This window comes from Saccostrea cucullata, unplaced genomic scaffold, assembly GCF_032062105.1.
Source record: "Saccostrea cucullata isolate Sc308-1 unplaced genomic scaffold, CSIRO_AGI_Scuc_v1 ctg10335, whole genome shotgun sequence".
NCBI lineage: Eukaryota > Metazoa > Mollusca > Bivalvia > Ostreida > Ostreidae > Saccostrea > Saccostrea cuccullata.
The window spans coordinates 2,776-15,713 of NW_026924226.1; the positions used below are offsets into that span (position 1 = coordinate 2,776).

A 12,938-nucleotide genomic window follows, 5' to 3' on the forward strand; every position below is an offset into this window, starting at 1 on the left:
GAGCCCACTTTTCACGGCTTTTCGCCGTTTTTTGATATAACTGCGCATGCATGGACTCGTTTTTTTGAGTCTTTTCTGGACTAAAATTCTCACTTCCGTTAACGCCGTTTTTGGAGTTCGTCTAGACTGGTAACAGGTTGCACCTTGCGCCACTTGCTCAATGCTGCGCTTGCTATAACATACTGTTTTCAATAATATTCTTGCTATTTATATAATATTAAAGCTTTTCCTAGGATTTTTGAGAAAATTCAAAGTGTGATAACAGATAAATTATCATAGGTGATCAAATGTTTGGTTCGATGTTTCAGTCTAAACATTGTTTATTCAGGCAAATAGTCTCAGATGATTATTGAATAATTTTTGAATCAGTATGAAGAGAAATTATTTGAAATCTTTAAATTAGGTAGCATGTTTTGTACTTGTTAATCAGATCTGCAAACCCTTGATTCTTTATCTCTCCTTGTTTAAGCAAGATTATTTTGTCTTAAATTTCAAGATGATTGAAATGTTTTCATTGGTTTACTTTCTATATCATCGTTTCAGATGTGGTTATGAATTGAAGACACTTTGGACAGCTGAGCTTGCTCATGCACCATTTGCTGCAGCTCCCCTTTTAACCCACGTAAATGATGATGAAATCCTGGATATTGTGGCTGCTCCATTTAGTGAGAGCTTTTCTGTATTAAATTCAGAAACTGGCAAGATATTGAAGAAAACTGCATGGCCAGCACTGAACTTGGATAATTCTGTTCATGCCAGTCCAATTCAGGTAAATTTCTTTGTTATTTGTTTGCAGATGCTGTAACATTGTGTGTGTTACTGTATTTGTATTATGCACCTTTTATTTATTTAAGCATCTTTTTAATAATATGTACCTTTTTAGCATCTTTTTAAGCAAATTTTAGTGGGGGCACATATTACTTGGTACAAAACTTGACATCATATTAACATTTGTTTTAATCCTGGTCAGTTGGGATAAAATGGGAATGCGAAGGGCCTGGGGATCAAAGTCTAACATAGTAATGCAATCCTTTTAGAAAAGGAATTTTCTTTAACGTTAAAGTAAAAGAAAAAGCAGTTACACAATAGTTAAAAAAGTATATTAAAAAAAAAAGCAGTGACACAATATATATATATTGTAATGTTTATGTTATGCAAATAAGCAAAGCATCACCAAATATTGTAGATTGTGCACATTAAAGAGGTACAACATTTGACATGTGTTTGTCAATTTTACAAACTTTTCCCTACATTACAATAGTATGTCTGTTTGTACATGTCAAGAGTAGTACATTGTTTTTAAAATTCTCTGTCATTTCATACATTTTAGTTTGATGTTGACAACGATGGACAGTTAGACATTCTCTTTATAATGTCCTCAGCTGAACTGAGATTTTATTCACCTAGTGGACACTTGTTAAGAAATAAAACAATTCAGGTAAGTCTAAATATGTGTACAAATTAAGAGGCAATGTAAATGGGTTTTTTTACCTAGGCATTCAACATTCACAATTACATAAAAAAAATAATTCATATGAGCAATATGTATTTATAAAAAGATGCAGTAAAACTCGTTTAGTACGAACACAGATATAGCGAAGTTTTTCTGGGTCCCTGGCAAAATTTTTAACAAATCTTTGTAAAATTTCATGGTTACAACGAACTCTGATTTAACGAATTTACAGATATAGTGAACTGATTTTGAGTTCCTTTGTGGTTAATTACAATGAAATTTACACCTTTTATAACGAACTTTTTAAGATCTGAAAATTTGATAAATTGAAGTGATTTTATTTTCAAACGGCATTTGTATATATAAAATTCAATTCATAATAAATCTTAGTTATTGAAGGTATGTTTTGTAATATTTGCTTCCCTCACATATTTGGTAGTAATATGTGAAGGGAAACATGCATATTGCAAAGTCGCCATATATGGTTATACGAATTCTTTATACAGATATAACGAATTACAGATATAGCAAATTAAATTCAGTCCCCAGGACTTTGCTATAACCGAATTTTACTGTAGTTATGAATACAGGTAATGCATGTGTCTCTTTTGTCAAGAAATAATATCAATAGATGAACTTCATATTTTGATATAAGTGTACTTTGTATGCAGCCTATACATGAATTTTGAATGTAATAATTTTTCCCCAGCTTCCCCCGGTGTATGTAGCAGCTGATTGGTATAAATTAGAACTCATTGTCAAATTTGAAGATATGAAGAAATATACCTCACTAACCCAACAAAAGGTGCATATGTTTTTTTTTTTTTGAAGGAACTTAAAAAAATCAAAACAGCTTAAAGTAGTTCTTTATTTTTGTTCATAGTTTTGAACTAAAAACTATCTTATCGAATCAAATACTAATAAATTTGTTTCATTTCAGGACAGCAATTATCTACCAATTGATCCTCATGTTTTGGCCACACCTGTTCTGGCAGATATTAACAATGACAACAGAGTAGAAGAACTAGTGATCCCGGTGTCTTATTTCTATGAGGAGGATGACTACAGGGTGAATGAAAAGTTAGAGAAACTAGGTGGTCTGAACTTCACTGATATTGACAAGTATCTAGTGGCTGGGGTAACTGTGATGAATTTAACCACTGGAGAGACCTTGTGGAACACTCTCCTAGACCTCACACAGGTAATAGAAGGAATTTAATTCATTTTTTTTATTGACAATTAAATTTTCTTTTTCAAGATTACAGATGATAAGGATTTCTGTTAACATCTATTTTATTTTTATATGCCCGTCTTAAGACGGGACGTATTATGTTATAGGCTTTGTGTCCGTCCGTCTGTCCGTCTGTCTGTTAGCTTTTTCGTTTCCGGCTCATAACTTTAATACTACTAGGCCTAGGATTATCAAACTTTGTCATCTGATGCATCTTGGGTAGAAGGTGTGTCGCACACAAAAAGTAGGTCGCTCTGACCTTTATTTAAGAAGTTATAACCAAATATGGAAAAATCCTTTCCGGCCCATAACTAGAAAACCATAAGACCTACAATCATCAAACTTGGCCAGTTTATGCATCTTAGGTAGAAGGTGTGTCGCTACCTATTTCAAGGTCACTGTGACCTTTAATTTAAGTGAATTTTTAAAAAAAAAAATGTGTCTTTTTACTATTCATTTACACATCCCAAATAATGTAAGAGTATTGCACTGTTCTTATTAAAAAAGTTTTAAATCAAGAAAATACTTATTTTTTTTAAGCATATACTTGACAGCAATCTATAACAAATATAATGTATGTCAGAGAAATCCTGCCTCTCCCATGAGTGTAATTATCAAGCACTGGTCAAGAAGAATTTTGATAACAGAAAATTGCATGTCAAATTAGAGAGAAATTAATGGGTTTTGAGTGCGAGGAGCTAGCATTGGTGTTATCTATATCCCTTGAGTATTGTGCAAATGGGTAAGCCTGTTTGATTAAAAATAGCTCTTGTTGACTAGCTTAAGTTTTAAAATGAATTTGATGAAAAGTAATTAAAACTAATTTGATATTGCATAATAGACTAATCTGATATTATGTAATATTATTAATTTAAAAACTAATTTTTTGGGGTGGGGTGGAATCAGCATGTCCATATGAATTACATATTAAAACTTGTCGGACATTAAATCTCAACCCCCCAAAAAATCTTTGAGTATTTTATTAAATTTATAGTAGATAGTGCAGACCCATTCATCTCTTGGTAGTAATAAGTAGACAAGCATCCAGTTAAAGATTAATTAATGAGTTCAATGTAGGAAGGCTAGCTGTCTCAGTCACTCTAATTAAGCAGTGACCTTATCTGTGCCCTTTGGGGATTAGACAGAAGAACTGCTGGTCAGTTTATAACATATGTCATTTGATGGCCAGCCTTTTCTTTTCAAAATTAATTTGGTATAGATTAAGTTGTTAAGACTAATTTGATGATGGGCATTTGACAAGGTCTAACACAACCAGCACAGAAATCTATCAGTGATGTAATATTTATTATAATTGATGCGTACATCACAGGGGATGGATAAATATTTTAAGGAATGGAAAAATCATCGAAATCTTAGCATCAAGGTTGATGTGATTTTCTTGCACCTAAACTGTTCAAGAAAATTGTAATTTTTTGATGGGCGTATCATGCTGTGGCGCGGCACTTTATTTCACTTTGATATTCTCTTTCATATAAGGCAGATATAAAGTGTTTTACATTTTTGTTTGTTTAACATCCCTCTCAACAAATTTTTACATATATGGAGATGGAACCACTAGGGCTGCAAATTTATACCTTTACTTGGCACTCAGATCCATTGAGCCATAGTGCCAGCCACTGTGCAACACGAGATCTTACTGTATATGGTGTCAGCTGCAGAACTGTAGCTCTCCGAAAAAAAAAAATATATTGACAGCCCACAGAGCTATAGTGCCACCCATTGAAAAAATATACAATTTTTTCAATGGGTGGCACTGTAGCTGTCCGTTCTGTCAATACATTTTTTTTTCGGAGAGCTACAGTTCTGCAGCTAGACCTGTCTCCATATCTTACAGTGGGATTAAAACCTGCGACCTAAGGATGAACTCCTTACTTTGTGGCTCCAGAGCAAATGCTCTAACCACTGCACCGTGTGGATGACAAGCATATTTGAATGAAAAAAAAAAAACATTTTTGAAGATAACCTTGAACCCCCTCACAAAAAGAAAAACTAAAAGCAGTTTATAATGTATTCAAACATTCATTCCAGGTTGATGCAACATTCCCTGCTTACAACATCTTCTCTCCCACTGTGATTGACCTTGATGTGAAGGGAGGTCAACTAGAGGTCGTTGTCGGTACATCTGCTGGGAGCCTTTTTGCATTCAATCATGATGGCTCCTTAAGGACAGGCTGGCCTGTTAGTCAAAATACCATACATGGACAGGTAAGTAAAGACTGATTCACATGTATATCGTCAGATTATAGGTCAAATTGAATACTCTCTGTACCTTTAGGTTCTTAGACTTTCCCCTTAAATTTTACTGGATTTTTCCTCCGTTAATTGTAATAGGGTATTATATATTACCAGATATTATATGCATTGGAAGTTTGTCAAGTTTCTTTTTTTTAAATTTGTTGAATAACAATCATAGTAATATGTTAAACTCTTCAGAAGCAATTCACAACTCTTTTTAAAAAATTGTTGTTTTTTATTGGAAGAAAAAACATGGATTCAAATATTAAATTAAAACTTGTTTATTTAGATAACAGCAGCAGACTTGGCTGGAGATGGTTCGGTGAGGTTGATAACTATAGACACCAGTGCCAATGTTATCTCTTATAACAAGGAGGGGGTCAAGTTGTGGGAGTCGACCATCAGCGGTACCTCATCCCCAGGGAGCCGCCTGTACGACGTCACAGGAGACGGGGTCCTGGATCTCATCATCACAACAAATGATGGGTTGGTTTACTTTCTTTGTTTTTCATTGGTGATACATGTACTGCTAGTCTTTTCATGATTTGTTACAATGGTACCAATGGCAATGGTTTTAATTTTATGTGCCTTGTAACAGATGCTTTATTGTGGGATTTTATAACCATATTCACTGTGAGTTTAATTTCATGCAAAATACCAATATACACTTCGGGAAAAGAAACAAGATTTCTTATTTATAAACTGTTTAATTACTAGTTTCTATAAGGTCATTGTATCTCATATAGTTTAGTATTCCCCCACAAAGCATAAAATTGCAGGATTTTTCCAACCATAGAGATAACAATGCTCTCTACATCCAGGAAGCTATACTGAGGTATAATCTTTATAATATTTAGGTATATCCATGCATTAAGTGGTTTAGATGGTAAACAGCTAGATGGCTGGCCTATCTCTGTTGGTGCCCGGATCACAGCCAATGTCCTTATCTCTCGAGTCTCTACCACTCATACCACTCCAGACATGGTAAGTAACTCACAATGTCTCTATCTCAGAATTCTCACAATATCTCTATCTCAAAAAACTCACAATGTCTCTATCTCAAAAACTCACAATGTCTCTATCTCAGAATTCTCACAATGTCTCAATCTCATAAAACACCAAGTTTCTACCACTCATACCACTCCAGACATGGTAAGTAACTCACAATGTCTCTATCTCAGAATTCTCACAATATCTCTATCTCAAAAAACTCACAATGTCTCTATCTCAAAAAACTCACAATGTCTCTATCTCAAACACTCACAATGTCTCTATCTCAGAATTCTCACAATGTCTCAATCTCACAAAACACCAAGTTTCTACCACTCATACCACTCCAGACATGGTTAGTAACTCACAAAGTCTCTATCTCAAAAAACTCTCAAAGTTTCTATCTCAAAAAACTCACAATGTCTCTATCTCAGAATTCTCACAATGTCTCTATCTCAAAAAACTCACAATGTCTCTATCTCAGAATTCTCACAATGTATCAATCTCACAAAACACCCAGTTTCCACCACATATACCACTCCAGATATGGTAAGTAACTTACAAAGTCCTTATCTCAAAAAAAAAAACACAATGTCTATCTCTCAAAAAAAGGCACAATGTCTCTATCTCACAGTCTCACAAAACACCAGTCTTCATCAATCATATCACTACAGACAAGGTAAATAATTCCCAATGTCTCTATTTCACAAAAAACAAAAGTCTTCACCACTCAGACCACTCCATACATGATAAGTAACTCGCAAAGTCCATATCGAAAAAAAATCATAATGCCCTTATCTCAAAAAACTCGCAATGTCTCTATCTCACATAACACAAAAGTCTTCACCAATTCAGACCTAGTTATCAATTCAATACTCTTACATCTCTATACTTTTTCACATACAGTGTGACATACAATTCACAAACAATTACAAGAGTTTCCAATAGTAACCATTCTTATTACAACTCTTTTTAGTGAAGTTATAAATTTACAATATTGTAGGGAGCTTTACTCATTGAATATTACATATACTCCTTTTGGCTTTATTTTTTTTCCAGATGTCTGTATATGTTTTAGTAAATATATGTGAAGCTTAATTGATTTATTGCTACTTTTTCATATTTGAAAAAAATGTTCTATTAGTCTTCTCTTTTGGAAGGTGGTAGTAGCAGATGATGGATCAATCCACCTGATATCCATGGATCTGAAATGTAAATCCCAGATTCCTATTGGTGAAACCTCATTGGTCCAGGTTTTGTCACATGACCTAGTAAAATGGTTCTCTGGGATGGAGCTACTGGTTGCCACTAGTGATGGCACTGTGATGTGCTTAGCAACGGGGCCTGAACAAGCAGAGATCCAGGAGAGCACTGACGAGGCGTTAAGGACGAACCATATGTGGTCATTGTCATCTGAAACTAAGACAGTAAACGACTTCTCCTTTTCAGAGAAAAAGGTATGTTTTGAGCAGAAGAGTATCAATACTTGCACATCGTCAACATAAATTAAAGATTTTTAAAATGTTCCAGTTTGGATATGCATGTCATATTTAACCAAGGAATTCTCATGAAATAAATCGTGAAAAAGTAAACTATTTGCACAATGTTACATTTGAATGGGAGCTGTAGGAAATGAATTCTGAGATAACAAATACATTTATCTTTAATAGCCAGGAGTGTATGTGACATTGTTCACTAGAAAGCAGCTAGAGGTGACAGGAGAGACATTTCCTGTGGAGTTTGAAATCATTGACCCAGCATTCAAACCGGGCACATCCAAGTATTTTATCTCTGTAAGTAGTTGCTTACACCATGCAAATATTGACTGGGATTGAGGGAAAAATTGATTACCTGTATATAGTACCAAGGACCAAGCTAGACCATTGGTTCCACAGAAACTAGACAGATAAGACAAAATTCTGGATAAGACCATATCTTTAGCTCACCTGAGCTTTTCTGTAGCTCACCTGAGCTTTTCTGATCATTCATTGTACGTCTCTCTGCAAAATTTTAACATTTTAAACTTCTTCTCAAGAACTACTGGGCTCATTTTAACCAAAGTTGTTGCAAAGCACCTCGGGTGAAAGGATGTTTGAATTCTTAAAATGAAGCCCCCCCCCCTTTGTAAGAGGAGATACTGAAGAAAAGGCAAAAATAGGGTGGTATCATTAAAAAATCTCAAGTTTCACCAGGTCAGAAAAGGTGAAACTTATGTGGAATCATCCTTGGATAATGTGGATTCTAATTGTTTAAATCATGACCCCTGGAGATTTGGTGCGGCCACAAAATGGAATCTATTTTTACATTGAAATATATAGAAAAATTCTTTTAAAATCTTCATCACAAGAACCACTGGGCCAGAAATGTTGAAACTTATGGGGAAGTATTCTGGAATATCGTAAATTCTAAATTGTTCAAATTATGACATGGATGGGGGCACAATAGGTATTACAAGGGGAAAAATCTGGTGAGGAACAGCAAGGCCATAGTTACTTAGATGAGTGTTGTGACCCATGGACCTCTTGTTAACAAATGAATTTACTGAAAGGAACTTTCAGGTAACACTGCGTTTGACAAGATTTCAGAATAAACAACATCTAGATTAGAAAAGTTTACTTCCCCCCTACACACACACAAACAACTCCTTAAACCTTCTGCACTGTCTTCTAAATTTCTGTTTAAAATCTTCATTTCTGTTTTGTATTGAAAGAAATTATCTATGTCTTATAATTTCAGATATATTATGGAAATCGCCTATTGATGAATGGAGAATTTCCAGAGCCTAAGAAGTATTATCTATATGTGCCAGCTGGAGAAGAGCCAAGTCATGGTCATGTGACTGTGAGATTAACCAATCAGTATGGACAAATATTTGAGGACAGATTCTCAATTAGGTATATTGTAACAATGTAGTTAAACATTTTTAGTTTTAACCAGGGTGTTTTGAGAAAGAAAAGAGAGCTTTCTTTTGCTAAGTTGTTTTCCTTTGTTAAAGATCTTCTGTTCTAAATCAACTGATATGTCATAAGATTTTTCTTTACTTTACAAAATTAATTTTTAGCTCACCTGAGCCGAAGGCTCAAGTGAGCTTTTCTGATCAAAATTTGTCCGTTGTCTGTCGTTGTTGTCGTTGTCGTTGTTGTAGTCGTAAACTTTTCACATTTTCATCTTCTTCTCCAGAACCACTGGGCCAATTTCAACCAAACTTGACACAAAGTATCCTTGGGTGAAGGGGATTCAAGTTTGTTCAAATGAAGGGCCACGCCCTTTTCCAAGGGGAGATAATCATGAATTTGTTAAAAATTAATGGCATTTTTTAAAAAATCTTCTTCTCCAGAACCGCTGGGCCAGGAAAGATGAAACTCATGTGGAAGCAACCTCAGGTAGTGTAGATTCAAGTTTCTTCAAGTCATGACCCCCAGGGCAAGGGTGGGGCCAAAATGGCCGACCCAAGTTTTACATAGGAATATATAGGAAAAATCTTTAAAAATCTTCTTCTCCAGTACCACTGGGCCAGGAAAGATGAAACTCATTTGGAAGCATCCTCAGGTAGTGTGGATTCAAGTTTGTTCAAATCATGACCCCCGGGGCAAGGGTGGGGCCAAAATGGCCGACCCAAGTTTTACATAGGAATATATAGGAAAAATCTTTAAAAATCTTCTTCTCCATAACCACTGGGCCAGGAAAGATGAAACTCATGTGGAATCATCCTCAGGTAGAGCAGATTTAAATTTGTTCAAATAATGACCCCCCGGGGCAAGGGTGGGGCCAAAATGGCCGACCCAAGTTTTACATAGGGATATATAGGAAAAATCTTTAAAAATCTTCTTCTCCAGAACCACTGGGCCAGGAAAGATGAAACTCATGTGGAATCATCCTCAGGTAGTGTAGATTCAAGTTTGTTCAAATCATGACCCCTGGGGCAAGGGTGGGGCCAAAATGGCCGACCCAAGTTTTACATAGGAATACATGGGAAAAATCTATAAAAATCTTCTCCAGAACCACTGGGTCAGGAAAGATAAAACTCATGTGGAATCAGCCTCAGGAAGTGCAGATTCAAGTTTGTTCAAATCATGACCCCCTGGGGCTAGGGTGGGGCCAAAATGGCCGACCCAAGTTTTACATAGGGATATATAGGAAAAATCTTTAAAAATCTTCTTCTCCAGAACCACTGGGCCAGGAAAGATGAAACTCATGTGGAATCATCCTCAGGTAGTGTAGATTCAAGTTTGTTCAAATCATGACCCCCGGGGCTAGGGTGGGGCCAAAATGGCCGACCCAAGTTTTACATAGGGATATATAGGGAAACCTTTTAAAATCTTCTTTACAAGTACTTCAAAGCTATGATTAGTGATATTTATATGGAATCATCCTCAGGTAGTGTAGATTCTAGTTTGTTCAAATGATGAACGCCTGGAGGGGGGGGGGGGAGTAAATTCAAGCCTGATGTGCTCAGGTGAGCGCTGTGGCCCCTGGGCCTCTTGTTTTATATTATTTTGGAAAATTTGCACTTTCAAGTAACTCTTGTAATAATTCAGAATCATCCAGCCTCAAACATTTTTGTAAGACTTGAAAACATTCTAAATTAAAAAATGAACCAGCAAAATTTTGATTCTGTTATGGAAAAAGAATGTAGGGTTAGAATTAGTGTTGGCAACGAGTACCCGGTTAACCGGTTAACCGTCGAACGATGCGAGTATCGGTTAGTAAAACTGCTATTCGGTTACTCGGATAAAAATACATTTTTCATAATATAAAATTATTTTTATGTCATTTGTAAATTTAATTGACATGTTTCCGTAATTTAATTACCGTTAAGCTTGCTGTTGTGGTTCACAAATAGGATCGATTTGTTTTGTTTTGTTTTGTTTAATTGATGGCTTTATTTGCCAGGGGATACGCGTTTTGAAAACCTGAGTTATAATTACCTAATTTTAATAGACCTGTGTTAGAGTAACATATACTGTACATGAAGAAGATGCCGCCGCTTTTATCAAGAGCGTGGAAATATTGTTATAGAACGCGAAATCTGCCAAATTCAAATTATTTAAATCGGATTTGTAGTATACGAGTGGAACTAGAAATATGCTAAATGATTTTAGATTGAAACTTAATTCGATAACCAGCGACTTACAGAAGACTCAACGATTTTTTTTTTTGAGTTTGTATTTGTAAATAAAGTTCAAATATCTTACATTTGTTGTTTATTCCTACCAATAATTAAAAGGATGAGATTAAATAAATACGGAAACTATAACATAAAATCATCCGAGTAACCGGGTACTCGATCGGAAGATTAAGCGAGTAACCGGTTAATAAAAATCGTCCGATTTGCCAACACTAGTTAGAATATTAGATATCTATAGACAGTATCTACTTGATCTTTACCATACTACATATAAAAATATGTCAGAATCTCCAGTATTTATTATTTTTTCTCTTTATCTTTTTATTTTTTTAGATTTAACAAACTGATAATGGAGGATCTTCAGTGGTTGTTGTTAGCTCCCTTTGTTGCTATGGTAATACTCTTGTTAGTGCTACATGGTTTCCCAGCAAAAGACTTGTTACCATACACAAACCAATCCAAAAGCAATTGACATCAGGACAAAGTATCCATTCATACAGTGATTTCAGAGGATCTCAAAGTTGCATAGTTGTATATGCTTTATTAAGTATGCATTTTTTGGTGCAAGTGAGAAAATTTTCTAGAGTGAACTTTAAAAAAAAAATTGAAGTCTGAACCATGTTACCACTATATAATCTACATTACAAAAATTTGAGTGAAGAGAGTCGAGTGCTATTTAAATACAAGAACCATTAGCTTGATTATGATATCAAATGGAAACCATTATTACAAAACCTTTTGCATTGTCTGTGATCATTTATAATGTGAGTACTAGTGCAACAGAATGGGGGAAAGTGGTTTAGTTTGTGTATTTTATACGCAATTACTTGATGTTTATGTCTTTTCATATGAGATGTGTGTGAAAAATGAAGTGAGCATGACAAAACATGAAATATATTTGCTTGTAATTTTTGAAATCATAACATTTCTACATGTGAATTAATATTATTTAAATTTCCAATGTCTTTGTCCAATATAAAATTACAAATACTAAATAAATTTATTTTATTTCTACATAAATCTACTGGTTCATCGATATCGTAGGGGAATTTTAAAAAATCACATGCAGTGCAGGAAAATAGAGACAGAAGTGTGGCTTAGAGCATGTGTATTTGCGGAATCGAGAACATACTGTACATTGGCAAATAATTATGATGGTTTTAATTTCGCTATGTTCATGATTCATCATTTTTCCGTGAATATAAACCCATCGTGAATGCTATCATTAGCTTTAAAAACCTTTAAATTACATGTATTGTAAGAAATTTTCTTACAGTGTGAAATTAAAACCATCACGATTGGAACTTTTTGAGAAATTGTGAAATTTTAACACCGTGGAATTAAAACGATTTACAGTAATAAGGAAGAACTTTCAGAGTTTTTGATTTCATGGCGATGATCAATCAATTTTATGCATAAACACCTTTGGCATTTATGCAAATTATCACGCAACCAATCGATTGAACACATCATGAAAAAAAATCAGACAGTTATTCCTTAAATCATTACAATATCACAAACATTGAGATCATTTGGGATTACCTGAGCAAAAGTAAGATAGATAGTTACACATTTTCAGAGTGACGGGCATGCAGGTATAAAAGTATTTTTTTAAATTGTGAACTCCATGAGTGGACTTGGGTCACAATAATGTTTTATTTCTACCACTAATTTTAGAGTAAAATTGGTGATTTTGAGAACATTTTGTTATCATTCACCTAATAATTATATATATCTTGTAATTCACTTCAGAAAGGGAAAGGTCATATGAAAACTTGTCAAAATTTTATATGAGAGCTTTTTTATACAGTGTACCAATGTATATTCAAGTTTGTTAAAATCATTGCCATATGGGACTAGGATCCAGCTATTTATGCCCC

The 12,938-nt window shown here is 34.6% G+C and overlaps 1 protein-coding gene across 1 annotated transcript; it reads left to right on the forward strand.

Moving 5' to 3' along the window:
• The first annotated feature begins 496 nt into the window (after positions 1-496).
• Positions 497-12,050, forward strand: LOC134265978 (uncharacterized). Its single transcript, XM_062748173.1, has 11 exons — positions 497-769; positions 1,331-1,438; positions 2,163-2,258; positions 2,394-2,654; positions 4,734-4,910; positions 5,230-5,426; positions 5,798-5,924; positions 7,091-7,387; positions 7,601-7,723; positions 8,667-8,824; positions 11,392-12,050. The coding sequence occupies exons 1-11, from the start codon at positions 497-499 to the stop codon at positions 11,528-11,530; spliced, it is 1,956 nt and encodes a 651-aa protein (XP_062604157.1). The 3' UTR covers positions 11,531-12,050.
• Positions 12,051-12,938: the final 888 nt, after the last annotated feature.